We start from the raw sequence: 14180 nt of genomic DNA on the forward strand, positions 1-14180 counted from the left end.
CCTTGTTTTGATAAATGTACAGTATGATCCCGGTCTTCCGTAACACATACACAGAAAAAAAGACCTGTTAAATGTTGAAATGTTCCCTCTATCAATCAATTAAAAGGCATCACAAACCAAGTTAAATCTACAAGATGGGGAAATCGCTAAACTATACTAAAACATGGCAGATCATGTGACTACCTAAAATAGGAATAGGTGTTATGTTCCTTAAGTTAACATCGGATCCACTATGCTAATTATACGTACAAATAACAGCAATAATTGCGCTCATTAGCATAGGCTAAGCATTGCATTATGAATGTGTTAACTTGACATTAACTTGCATACCGTGCTGCTATGTAAGTCTTGGAGTTACTCCTATTGAGACCCTGAAATAGCTTTTGCTGGAGTGTTGGTTAAATAATCATACATATCTCTGGCGTTAAACCCATCTAGACACTGCAAAAGCCCTACTGTACATGAGTGACTGGATGGGAGTACTGCCAGGGTTTGCTCTGCCATACTAACGTAGAGTTATTTTGCCAAGCATTAACCTTAACAGAGTTTTGTGCATAGGGCACGATAATGCTCTATTTGCATATAATCTGAATATCATTATCACACATTGAATTTAGTTGGCACTATGCTTTTTACAGGAGAAAACATGTCGTACAATTGCTTTGTTGTCCTTAGTGAATGCAGTGCTACTATCAGCATGAAGTTAACTAAGGTTAAAGTCCATATTTACTAAACAGTACTAAGGCATAAGGTACTTAACTTAGAAGTGAAAGGGTTGTCGCTGCCTAGAAAATACTGTAAGGCCCATAATTTACTCTAATGTATTGTGAGTACAAATTCGATTTTGTAAAATAAGGAAGGATACATCTTTACGGAAAATGGTCTTTTATTTTGTACAGCTGTAGAGGTCAGAAGATAACAGGTATATATACAGAAAACCTACAGTACAGTTACTTGTTGTGAGTACTCCATGTACAAAATTAGTGCAATCCAGTTCTTTTTACATCTTCAATTTTTTTTTGTTAAATTAGGTATTTTTCTTATACTTTGACTTTATACATAACATTTACAATACACTTCCAGTCATCCTGATTTGTTCAACAAATAGGAGTTTTAGCTTTCTAATGTCTTCACGCTTCATATTAAAGCAGCAGTTCAAGCAATATCCTCCTTTTTTAATGTCAGTTCTGTACTATGAGAAAATAGTTGCATTTAAAAAAAATGAAAAAAAAAATGTTTTCAAGGACATTTTTAATGTTTCTAATGTAGGAAGCATTTCCAAAGTGACAGCCCCTTCCCCTTCTGATAGGCTCCGTCCTGTCTCTAGCTTTGCACCAATTATATCTAGTAACTGCCCAGTCACTCAATATTATTGGACTACATTGCCCAAAATGCTGTGCAAGAACTGAATTAAATAACCCGAGCAAGCGATCTATTATAGTCGATTACAGGAGAATGGATCGATCTGCAGCTTAGCTACTCACTTGTTAGTGTGCAGATTGTATTGACGCACATACAGTATTCAATGGGTAAAAATATATATATATATATATATATTTTTAACGGCAGCTTGAACTGCAGCTTGAACTTTACACAAGCATAACTTTTGATGTCATACAGTAACAAGAGGCCACACTGCCAAGGAAGGTAAAGAGCAGTCCAGAGAATTTCAATAATACATGTTCTTGTCCCACCAGCCTGTAGAGGAAAGGAGAAGAGTGTAAGAGTGCTTAAAGACTTTCTAAATATTGGTTTATAAAATGTTATGCCTATGTACCCTCCCACCATTTCAGTATGTTACAAAGTCACTTCCTAGTGTTGGGGAAGAGTTCTGCTCACTCAAATAAATGAGTCTAAAATCTTATTCAGTGTGGAGAACACAGTTTCACAGCATATTTAATTAGGACCAAATAGTACATATGTAATGGCTTAAGTCAGCGGTGCGCAATCTGTGGGGCGCGACCCCCAGGGGGGGCGCGAGACTGCCGACGGGGGGCGCGGGGTTTACAGAGGCCCCGCGCGCTTCCCGAAGGCACTTAAATTAAGTGCCGGGGGAGCTGCAGGGCCTCTGTAAACCATACTTACCCGTGGCTCCGGCGGCTTCCTCCCGGCGTCGCCATGGCAACGCGGCGTCAAAATGACGCTGCGAGGTCATGTGACGTCACGTTGCTATGGCAACGTGACGTCATTACGCCGGAGCGCGGGTAAGTTGGGGTTGGGGGGGGCGCGGGAGCGAGGGGACAGCCGTCAGGGGGGCGCAGGGAAAAAAGTTTGCGCCCCCCTGGCTTAAGTTATGGTGGTGCATTAATGCAATGAGGATAATGTGTCAAACTCTCATACTAAGCATTATAGCTTTAAAAGGTATTGTCCCATAATAACTTTCCAAAGAACCAACTTTTTACTTACTTCCTGGATATTGTCTGATGAACAGTTTGCGAATTTCATCATAAACAAAGATTAAAATAACAAAGGGAATTGAAACGAACCAGTACTGAGCCCTACAACAAGAGCAGAGAGGGAGAAAAATGTTAGCTGCAGAAATATATCCAATACATACAGTAGTTCACACAGCGTCTTATCAGTATTTATCTAACCTTGCTTGGTTTCTTGTAATGACTAGTTTCATTAATGTTCAATACTAAATTGTGTGTCTAATAATCCTCTGTTCTTTACACCGCTGTACACTTAGGTCAATACATGTAAAATGTGTGTGTTAAAAATGAGGTTGTTGGCAAATCACAGTATAATTGACTCCCATGTCTGGTTTAGCAAGCAAGTCTTAAGTTATCCACATGCTTAGGCCAGGTCCCCAGTGGCCGCTGCGGTGCACACTACGGCATGAGTGCCACACAGCACAGCCCTCTATGGGGAAGGCCCCAGTGGCCGCTGCGGCGCACGCTACGGCATGCGTGCCACACATCACAGCACAGCCCTCTCTAGGGCAGGCCCCAGTGGCTGTGTGTGTGCGTGGGCGTGTTAAAGCGCTGTGATGCGTACGCTGGAAGGGAAGACAAGAACTTTGTTGTGCTGTGAAGCGATCACGTGATCGGCGCGCACCAATGGAAGGGCAGATATGCCCCACTATGGCCGCACCCCCCCATCATGGCTCCTGTAGAGCTCCGCTACAGACCGCGGATCGCGGCTTTAAACAGTGCGCGTACTGCCAAGTCGCCAGGCGCGTGTGCTGCAGGTAAGGCTGGGGCCGCAGCCTTCACATGCACCTTAGCCATGTCACTGCCAGGAGGGCCCGAAACACAGTCACAGCCAAGAAGCTAACACGTCCCCTCTCACAATATCAGCAACATGTACCACTCCGTGTCATTTACAGATTGAGGAGTCTGATTGTCAGGATACAGCCAGTTAATAGTTAAAGCTCATGTGCAGTACAGCACCCACGTGGTTAACCCTTTTTCTGAAAGGCCTAATTGGTAAGTAGCAAGAACGTACAGAGACAGTAGGAAGGGGTACTGATAAGTGCGTCTGCAGGGGGCCAAGGTCGATGTATGATGTGTAAAGTATCAGCCGCAGAGCAATACAGACGTGTGATATAAAACATTACAGGCTTGTGGTTTAAGCCTGTGGTTACAAGACTTTCGCGGGGGATATATACAGTAGGTTTTCTGTTTGACTCCTTTTTATTTTATTAACAAGCACTGTACACCTTGTTTAACAATAAATCTAACATTTATTAAGTACTGTCTTTTGAGCTACAATTGAACCTAGTGCCTTTTGTAGAGATTGCCCTAATTTTTTAACACGTTTTGATAAATTGGTGGTTGGATGGCGAAGTGAGAAAGGGCGAGCCTAGGACTCCTGAGGTATAAGCCCTTAAATAATTGTTGGTGGTGACAGTGTAATTGGGGTGCAGTGTGACTGTTTTGCGAGTGGGGGTTCTCATCATATGTAGTGCTCTGCAGGGAGCCGAGTAAGGCAACTAGAAGGTTACTTAACGCCTTTCACAAACACACAGGAAAGCGTTTATATGACAGGGAGCTTCCAGTTAGTAACTTCATCATTGATTTCAAGAAAGAAGGCAGCAGCATAGAATGCAGCTGTTACCTTAGTGGAGCAAACTTCAGAGCATAGGGCATCTCGGGGCAGTAAGAGAGAAATGCTGCAATGGCCACTTGCGAAACCAAACCAAACAGGAGGAACTTATTCCTGCAAAAAATGTGGGAAAGAGTTAGCTACGTGATATTTACAGCATCACTACATTCAGCAGTAAACACTGTCAGAGTTCATAGATCATATTTACTAAGAATTGCTACTCCAGGGGTGGCCAACTCCAGCCCTCAAGGGCCACAAACAGATCAGGTTTCAATGATATTCCTGCTTCAGCACAGGTGGCCCAATTCGTGGCTTAGTCATTGACTGAGCCACTGATTGAGCCACCTGTGCTGAAGCAGGTGTATACTTAAAACCTCACCTGTTTGTGGCCCTTAAGGACTGGAGTTGGCCACTCCTGTGCTATGCCATGACCACTTCAATAGACTATAAGGGGCCATATTTTCTAAGCTGTTATGAAGGTGTCTTATGGAGTGGCACGTTTTAATAAAGATGGCCAATTATCTTATCAAGATTACAACCGATAATAACTTTTGTTTCTTTGACCATTGCAAGGTAATAGTTTTTTTTATTTAAAGCCTGTTCATCTAGTGATGCCAGGCTCAGATTTGCCACGTGAGTCCCCAGGGAAATCTCTGGTGGGTGCCAGCATCAGGTGGGTGTTCAAGATCCACATTAACCATGTGTCCTGCAATAACTGTGAGACTCCTGCTGGCAGGCTGTGTGTACCTGCAGTTTGCTCTCGGTCTATCCATGTATGTCTGTGTCTATCTAAGTCAGTTTGCTCTGCATCTGTCAGTATATGTATGAGTATATCTGCATACACGCAAAAGTGTATGCATGTATGTACTGTATTTGGAAGTGGCCGTGCATGCATATATGAATATATGCATCAATTAAAAACATGTATAATCTTGTTAATATATGAATAAGAGCAAGCCCTGTTATAATATTTTTGCCACCCCTATAATCTGGTTCCCTCTGCGGGCAGTTGATACACCAATTAAAAACTGATTCTGCTCAATATCAAACTTGTTCAGCATAATGTAATTTGCATTATCTTCAGATGCAACTCACTTAAAAAATCCCTGCTGAAAGAGGGAATTTCTGCGTGTCTTCCTTATCAACAGATCAGCCAGCTGCTCCATGACAATGCTGACAAAAAAAGCAGTATAACAAGTCCATTCCAGGAACTCGCGCTGATGAAAGGTCTGTAATAATGATATCACAGGTCACACACGAATTGGATTATTAGTGGAGGCTTAAGTCTAGATACAGATGCAGCAGCCGTCATCACAGCCGCTAAAGCGCAGGGTTAACGCTGGGGCGAGATTTAACGCAGCCCCATCCAATCAAATGCAATATTTCCTTGCATGTGCCATTTACAGCAGTATTGGTGAGCTGCTGACGCGTTAACGGGTGTAATAGCGCCTTCTACATCTGTAAGAAAAGTCAGCAGATACAACAATCTCAGGGGTTATCGAGTACTGGAGCATGTACCTGTATGGGGTTCGTTTTATAAACAAGGTTGATCCTAGAAGGATCAGAAAGTGACCACAAAAGTTGCACTCATGCTAGTATATATAATATTATATGAAATAGGGACTCAATGTATCCCTGAGATATAATATCTCATAGAGTCTATTGAGTAATGGATCAGCATATTAAAATAAAATACAATTTTTTTTACATAAATTAAATATTACAGCGTGATCAATATATGCAGTGATATCTTACAATCCCCAGAGTAGTGCGGAGACCCTCTAGTATGAGGATAGGGTAAACACGACTAATTATAGTCTATTGTTAGAAATGACTATCTCAATATAAACTAGTTTATGTCCTTTTATTGAAATAATGGCTTGTCAAATGTAAGAATCTATACAGAGTCTGTCTACAAGGTATGTATATACTTGCCATTCTATCTCAGTATCAGAGCAATGTGTCAAAATACCAAGAGACTAAATAACAAATTGTGACCAAGTACCAAAATGTTAATGGGTATGTACCCTGATGTTAATGTACATAGTGACAAAGCTAGTATACACTGTTTCTATGTGGGAACTACACTCACTCTGTTTAACACATTAATATCCAGATAAAAAGATTTTTGGAATGCAGAATTCAATTCAGATATGCATACCCTCCAATAGTACCTCATTAGCAGGCACTGCACCGATTTTTTATGTCCTGTAACTATAAAAATCAGGTGTACCTATTTCTGCCTGTACATCAGCGCTGTGGATTGGAGCACTCGTTCTGGTTGAAGAACAGAAACCTCCAGCTAATTACAGCAGCTTGACAATCAGCGACTCATATTAGTACATATAAAAAATCCAGAACTATAAGTGATTTATTTGTGAAATAATCTTTGCACATAATTGCATGTGTTACAGTGCCTTTATGGGAGGTGCTCAATTGTAAGTGTCAGTATCCCAAATTGACAAGGGAACAGCACCTACTGTCATGTACCCAATGTTGGAAGAACTGGTTATGTACACATTCACACTAAGCACACTTTGGAAATAGTATCTTTAGGTTTGCAATGGCAAGCTAGGTGGAGCAGTCAAATATTCACTATTCTTACCCATTCTTGTCCATAACTGTCCTCCAATTCCTGATTTGTTACGTCTTCCCAGGGTACTCGTATACCAAGCAGTTTTGAAGGCAAAAATCCCTGTTCAGCCATGACTGTAAAGTAATTCAGGAAAGCTCCAAAAGACTGGATGATTCCTAGAGACAGGAGAAAGTATGGTTTGTACGCAAAGTATTTACATGCCAATACAGCATACTGTACGGCAATGCTGTGAATGGATCAGAAGATATCTTACAACTTAGTAATGTTTATGAAATTTGGGGCATGATACCCAATGTATTGTATAACGTAATTGCTTACATAATAGATTCTATTCATGAAGACAAAATAAATGTGGTCAATTGAACATCTACACTGTATATTACCAACAGAAAAGCCAACTGATTACTAAATAGCAGCACAAGGTTTATTCTCCATATTCTAGTGGACATTAAAGTGAATTCAGACAGAGCATGAGGGCTAACATATTCATACAAGCTGCAGTCTGAGTGCTTGCTGAATGATTACATTCCTTTAACAGTGTAACTGAACATGTGTGTGTGATATGAGCCCGGTTAATTAGCATTATTGTATAGTAAAGCCAATATTTTCTTAAATCTTGGAACACATTGAGATGCTGTCATAGGTGAACTCAGTGAGGATGTTGTCTGAACTTGTAAATAAAGAGGCACGGTGGATTCGGAAGAAGTGTAATCTTTTTATATCAAGCATGTTTCAAAATGCAGTTATTCAGGTGTGTTTTGGTCGGTATTAAACAGACTCCAACTGTATCTCTATTTGAAAATAGATACAAATGGAGGAATAAGCCTTGTGGGTGTCTATTTTATTTCTGGCAAGAACTGAAAAGCAAAAGAATGAGCAATGCACATGAATGGCAGTAATTGTCGCTATCGCAATGTTTCTGAGCTTTGTGTACCCAGGCACACATTGAGCAATTGTGGGGCAAAGCTGCTATCAAATAAAAAAAAATCCTATTGATTTCAGTGTGATCCTATTCTTTATATATCCGGTGCATTTTTGCCAAATAATTGCACCACATTTGATTTCGTACATACAGTAGACACCTCTGTATTAATATTATCATTAATAATTATACTACTAAAATCAAACAGAAACTTCTGTTTTAAAGTTTGCTCTCTCTCAGCAAACCCCATATTTCAGGTTCGGGATGGAACTCAAAATACCAATCTCGCCACCCTGGAGGTTGCGTGAAAAAAAATACGAGTTTTTAGAAGCGGGTTTGCATCACCGAGCTACGAGAAATGCAGCTGTCGTCCCAAAAATACAAGCTGGAAGATTTTTTGACAAACCGGTTGGATTGGAGTGAAACCGCTTCTAAAGAAAGTCATTTCCACATGGATTGGACCTGTGAGAACGGCTGAGAGCATAACGAAGCATGCCAAGCCAATTGGAACGGACTCTTTAAACCGGTGGTTTCCAACATTTTTATGGCTAAGGAACCCTAAGTGAAATTCTGAGGAACCCCGACCCTCTCTAATAGCGCGTCTGAGATCAGATACATTGTAAGGAACCCCAACCCTCTCTAATAGCGCGTCTGAGATTAGATGTATTGTAAGGAACCCCAACCCTCTCTAATAGCGCGTCTGAGATCAGATACATTGTAAGGAACCCCAACCCTCTCTAATAGCGTGTCTGAGATCAGATACATTGTAAGGAACCCCAATCCTCTCTAATAGCGCGTCTGAGATCAGATACATTGTAAGGAACCCCAACCCTCTCTAATAGCATGTCTGAGATCAGATGCATTGTAAGGAACCCCAACCCTCTATAATAGCGCATCTGAGATCAGATACATTGTAAGGAACCCCAACCCTCTCTAATAGCTCGTCTGAGATCAGATACATTGTAAGGAACCCCAATCCTCTCTAATAGCGCGTCTGAGATCAGATACATTGTAAGGAACCCCGACCCTCTTTAATAGCGCGTCTGAGATCAGATGCATTGTAAGGAACCCCGACCCTCTCTAATAGTGCATCTGAGATCAGATGCAATGTAAGGAACCCCAACCCTCTCTAATAGTACATCTGTGGCCAGATGCATTGTAAGGAACCCCAACCCTCTCTAATAGCGTTTCTGAGATCAGATACATTGTAAATTCCTCTGTATTTGATACAATTTTCAAATGACGAAAATAGCAGGGAACCCTACATGGGATACCCAGAGAACGCCAGGCTTCCTAGGAACCCTGGATGAAAACACTCATTTACACACTTTGGAGCTACTAAATTAGGCCCCATATGCTTGTTTTGAACACCACAGCACCAAACGTCTTTCTGTAATAAAACATAAATAAGAAATACGAGGGGGCGAAAACACATACCAATTTGAAGGTATGCATACAAAGCCAGCTGCTGGTTCACCAATCTGTCCACGTTCTTTTTGCGAGGCTTTCTGTTCATGATGTCACTTTCTGCTTTCTCATAAGCAAATGAAACAGATGGGATCTGCAACCAAATTAACCATCACATAGAATTATATGGCTGGTTTCATTGAATTATTATACATGTTAATCACTTTGCTGTCACGGGGACTAGCAGTGCTTTGCATTGCTGACCCGTCCTCCCAACACAGACCTTTCAACTGTGACTGCCACTGATTTGGACTTGGTCTCACACATGTGTAGCAGAAGAAATGTGTTTCTCCATTACAGATTTCAACCTTGTAGCTGTGTGACAATGGCTGTTATAAAAATGTGCAGCGTGTACATCTCCAATATGAGTAGCCACAGCAAATATATTTGGTATCCACATATGTCCCACATCATCTTATATCTTCTCAATCCGACATACTAACTGGTATTCCCATTTTAATTTAAATGAACACAATAAACTGGCAATAATGTCAAGTATCCCCAAATTACACATTCATATTATTGACCGCTAGTGGCTTAGTGTCAACTGCACCTTGATTACTTACAATGTCTGTACCCAAGTCAATGAAAAGGATGGTAATAGTTCCAATTGGCAAAGGGATGCTGGCTATGATATAGATTAGGAAAGGACACAGCTCAGCAATGTTCTTAGTCAGGGTGTATCCAATGGATTTCTTAATATTATCAAAAATGAGACGTCCTGTAGAACAAAGAAGAGACAACATTAACAAAGATAGTGACTGTATACTTTGTATTAACACTATTACTCAGAAGGAAACAAGACCTTTCACCGGCATAGTTTCAAAAAGGTGTCAGGGATACTGAAGAATCAAATGACATGGCAGGACTTGCCCAGCAGGTCTAATTGAGGTCTAACACTGTATCTCGATACTTGAATGTTCAGCAGAGAAGTTATGTGTTTTATGCAAGTTTAAACGCTGGTGGAATTGAAACTAAAAGTTTTGTTTTTTAAGTTAGATGTTCCAAAACTGGGGTACAAGTGCCACTGAGGGTACTCAGTGCTCTATAAACATATTCTGACTCCAGGGATATTGATGAGGTGAAAGAGAAAACAAGTATAATATTCACATGAACAAGAATTATAATATAATGAAGACTTATAGAAAAATGAAACATATTATACAATACACACGTAGATTTCTTGACTTTAACAATTGGTAGCACGGGAAGATATGTTCTGTAAATATGGGGGTGCTAAGCAAAATAAGATTGGGAGCCACTGTTTTCAGTAATGTTTCCATTGATATAGCATTATCCCCCTGTTAAAGGTGATGAATTGCTCCCTACAAGAGGGCTGCATATTGGCAATCATTGATTTAAGAAAGAATGTTTGTCTAGTAAAATAAATAGGTATTTTGGAACGCACGGAATATTTAGTCACATACTGTATAACATAACATTGCTGAAATGACTAGAAAATTGACTGAAATCCAGGGTGTTGTCCCTTTGGGCATTATGAGAAAAATTGGCAGACACAGCACTACATTTAATGAGTTTGCTGTTCTTTTTGCAGCAATGTAAAACTGCAAACTTAAACCCACTGATAAGGACCCGAGTGGAAAAAAAGTGATCAAAACTCTGTAACTTGTTGAAATAATGTAGTAATAAATTATTTAAAAAAAAAACAAGTAAACTTAATTTAAAATAAAGTTATAATGCTTAAAAATTAATTTGTCACACATTTTACCTTCTTCAACTCCAGTGACGATGGAGGCAAAATTATCGTCAAGTAAAATCATGTCTGCTGCATTTTTCGCTGCATCAGATCCTGCGATTCCCATAGCAATTCCAATATCTGCCTTCTTCAAAGCCGGAGAATCGTTGACTCCATCACCAGTCACAGCAACCACATGGTTCTAAAACAGTTTGTACCAGATCAGCATGACCTACAGTATAGTAGTAACAAGAACGGCTTCCTGGTGGTTTACCATTGCAAATTTCCTATACTTTACACACTGTTATGACTGGTTTCCCCATTCATAAGTTGTGCTTAATAATATGTCTTTTGACATGGGAGTGTATGCAGTGGATTAAAAACGTGACAAAATATTTGTGTGATTTACACTAGTTGGTACTCCTCAATGCTTCATTTAAAAGAAAGTATTATCATTATATTGACAGCACTTTGTTTCTTTGTATTACTTGTTGGAAGCAATGTTGTCTTACAGAGGGAAGTCTTTGCACTTCACATAATGCTAACATCTCAGATGTCAGAATACTCCTCTGTTAATTATTATGCTGAGGGCAAGTGTAGGACAGCTAAGTGATGGATTACACAAATAGTTTCCTAGAGACAATCAGAATTTTTCCTAAATTTGAATATGCTAAAAATGATATATTTGTGTTATGTGGTTTACTACTGTGCATATTTAGTGTGTTTATTAATGCCACACAGTATTCATTGCATTTATAAACCTCTATGGTTTTATACGCAAATGTTACACTCATTTTGCTTTATTCACAGGTTTATACATTGCTTACAATGTGGATAATGAAATAAATAAAGCACCTACTGTTTTATAGAGGCATACTGTATCTGAATTATTATTGTTTATATTAAAGCCGGGGAGTAGCTAAGATTTTGCTCACCTGTCTCTGACAACCTTCCACTATAATCAGTTTTTGCTGGGGGGAAGTTCGAGCAAAGACAATCTCCGCATGATGGGATAAGATGTCGCCCAGTTCTTCTGGAGATACGTCTTTCAGTTCACTACCATTCACCACTGCTGCTTTTGCTTCACTGTAGAGTCAAAAACATACACTATGTAAATCTGTATGAAGACTTTAACCATATAAATTATCCAGTTATGTTTTAGAATTTAAAAGCAATTCACATTTCAAATATTACCTACTCTGATTTTTAGGGGAAGTAATGAAAGCCCCCGGGGCAATTGGCAGAGAGGTGACATGGAAATAGAGATGCCCCCCAGGTTACCTAGTTAGGTTTAGTCAGCCTCTATTAGATGGCCTGTTTCTGGGTAATTTTTCTGGGAAAGCAGGGGATTGGCTGGTGGTCAATTGCTGGGCAGGTGAGAGGTGATTGGGTAGGGTGGGACGGTGCATGGATAAGGGCAAATTTAAGACGGAATATAGTGAATTATAACAGGATCTCGGGCAACGGGGGAATTTCGGTTATATCATGGGATAGTTCAGTTATTCGCCCCAGCCCCCTTTTTTTCTAGGGGGTGAGGCTATGGTTTAACCTGTCGCAACACAAGGGAAGTCGCGCTAAGTTCTAGTTTGTTCATTCATGAAATTGTTAACTCATTTATGATGGTTTTTACTATACTATCTAGTTTCCTTGCTGGGGGCTGAGCCATTGGCAATTTTAAGTTGTGAGTTTATTATGGCCTGGAGGTGAGAGGTTAATGTTACACTCTGAATTTAAAGATACGGTGGGATATGAATCAAGTGGTGTAATTCATTGTCAACAAATCTGCACGGTATGTATCAAAGAAACAATCTAATTCAATAAGATCTATAGATCAATTGAAATCAATAAGATTGTTTCTTTAAAACATCTGGTTCTGTTGGTTTTGCCCCATAATTGCACTTATTTTGTTTTGATAAATAACTCCCCCTGTGTTAAGTAACTTCTTGCTTAATAAATGGTCCTGTGGCCTTTTACCACCACCTTATTTATGCCCATGTCCAGTGCGATTTATTCTTATAGACGCATTCATTTTCCATTAATTTCAGTGCCCAAGAGGGGAATGCATCGGATAGTTCCCATACCTATCGCTGCATCAACCCATGAGTTTCTACTGAAATAATCACTTTCTGAGAGTCTTAATCACTTTTTTGCTTAGTTCAAACAAAGAGGTTACATTTCATTGACTTGAATTCACTGCGATAGGTAAATTATATCTAAAAGTAAACAAAGGTGTGAAACGAAGTCCTGAGGAAGAGAGCCGTACACCTTAGTGGTACCATGTTTTAGGAGACTTACAGAAACAGAGGGAATACATGTGAGGGGATTATGAAGTTGTTTTTCAGAGAGACAGAGTTAAAACAGGAAAACACTTGGAAAATTACTAAAACTATGTTATAAAGACTACAAATGAACCTGGGAATATACGTTACATATAATGTGTTCTTACCGTTTATCAACTTGTTCTACAGAAATGTTTAAGCGCTTGGCAATGTCCTCTACAGTTTCACTACCAGCTGAAATGATACCAACACTTTTTGCTATTGCTTTTGCAGTGATAGGATGGTCACCAGTGACCATTATAACCTAGGCAGAGGGGGAAAATACATGATTTTAACAGAACAAACCACCAACAGAGTTGAATTACTGTATACTATTACCCACAATAGTCATACACTACGTACATGGAAGAAATTGAAGTGTCAATATACCAGGACCCATTGTAATAATTAAAGGAGCAAGTCCTTACAGACCCATTTAATCCTGTCCTGCTTGTATCAGATCAGTAGAAATGAACGTATAATCTGTAGAAGTTGGGTGATCCCTCCATAGGTACATCTAAAAACTAGCAGTTTCAGTGAAGCTTCTAAGCTTAAATACAATAATTCTGATGTGCAAGTCTTCCTTGTTCTGATATAAACTAATGATTCCCATATGGCTGGTTTGTAAGTACATCTTTTTCTTTATAGTGCATATCTTTCCAAACCATTCAGTAGAATGTTGTAAGAGCACATTCATGTATTAGAAACACAGTCCGAATGACGTAAGTGGGTGAACTCTGAATGACCGCCTGTCCATCTGAAGCATACTGGCAGTAACAACATTCTATTTATCTCTACTGTACCTGCTATTGCACATTAAAAGATTAGCAGGGTTCTTGTGAGTGCAACTAACGCACCATCAGTGACTCAGGGACATATTTCACTTTTAGACGTGATTTTGGTTCTCTAAGAATGTACTGTATGGTTTTGGTCATTGTCAAAGCTCGAAAGCATGAAATAATGCTTAAAATAAGTAAAACTAAATCATAAAACTAATTAGGAAACTAAAATAATATAACTGAAAAACTTAAAATAATTCATAGAAAATATGGAAAGAAAAAAAACACATGGCGATAGGCACTGGTTCTGGGCCTAAAAAGCTTAAGGGTATTGGTTTTAGATTTGGTTCTATTC

General features: G+C 39.6%; 1 protein-coding gene across 1 annotated transcript in view; it reads right to left on the minus strand.

Annotated features, from left to right (window-relative positions):
* Positions 1-868: 868 nt before the first annotated feature.
* The window catches only part of ATP12A (ATPase H+/K+ transporting non-gastric alpha2 subunit), a 29198-nt gene continuing 15886 nt past the window's right edge, over positions 869-14180 (minus strand). The window contains exons 14-23 of the mRNA XM_075603397.1: positions 13175-13311; positions 11664-11814; positions 10762-10930; positions 9599-9753; positions 9003-9126; positions 6653-6798; positions 5143-5276; positions 4060-4161; positions 2407-2498; positions 869-1698 (exon numbers count right to left, since the gene is read on the minus strand). Of these exons, the coding sequence (XP_075459512.1) occupies positions 1670-1698; positions 2407-2498; positions 4060-4161; positions 5143-5276; positions 6653-6798; positions 9003-9126; positions 9599-9753; positions 10762-10930; positions 11664-11814; positions 13175-13311 (1239 nt within the window). The 3' untranslated portion in view covers positions 869-1669. The remainder of the gene's footprint in view (positions 1699-2406; positions 2499-4059; positions 4162-5142; positions 5277-6652; positions 6799-9002; positions 9127-9598; positions 9754-10761; positions 10931-11663; positions 11815-13174; positions 13312-14180) is intronic.

The sequence above is a fragment of the Ascaphus truei genome, chromosome 6, assembly GCF_040206685.1.
Source record: "Ascaphus truei isolate aAscTru1 chromosome 6, aAscTru1.hap1, whole genome shotgun sequence".
Lineage (NCBI taxonomy): Eukaryota > Metazoa > Chordata > Amphibia > Anura > Ascaphidae > Ascaphus > Ascaphus truei.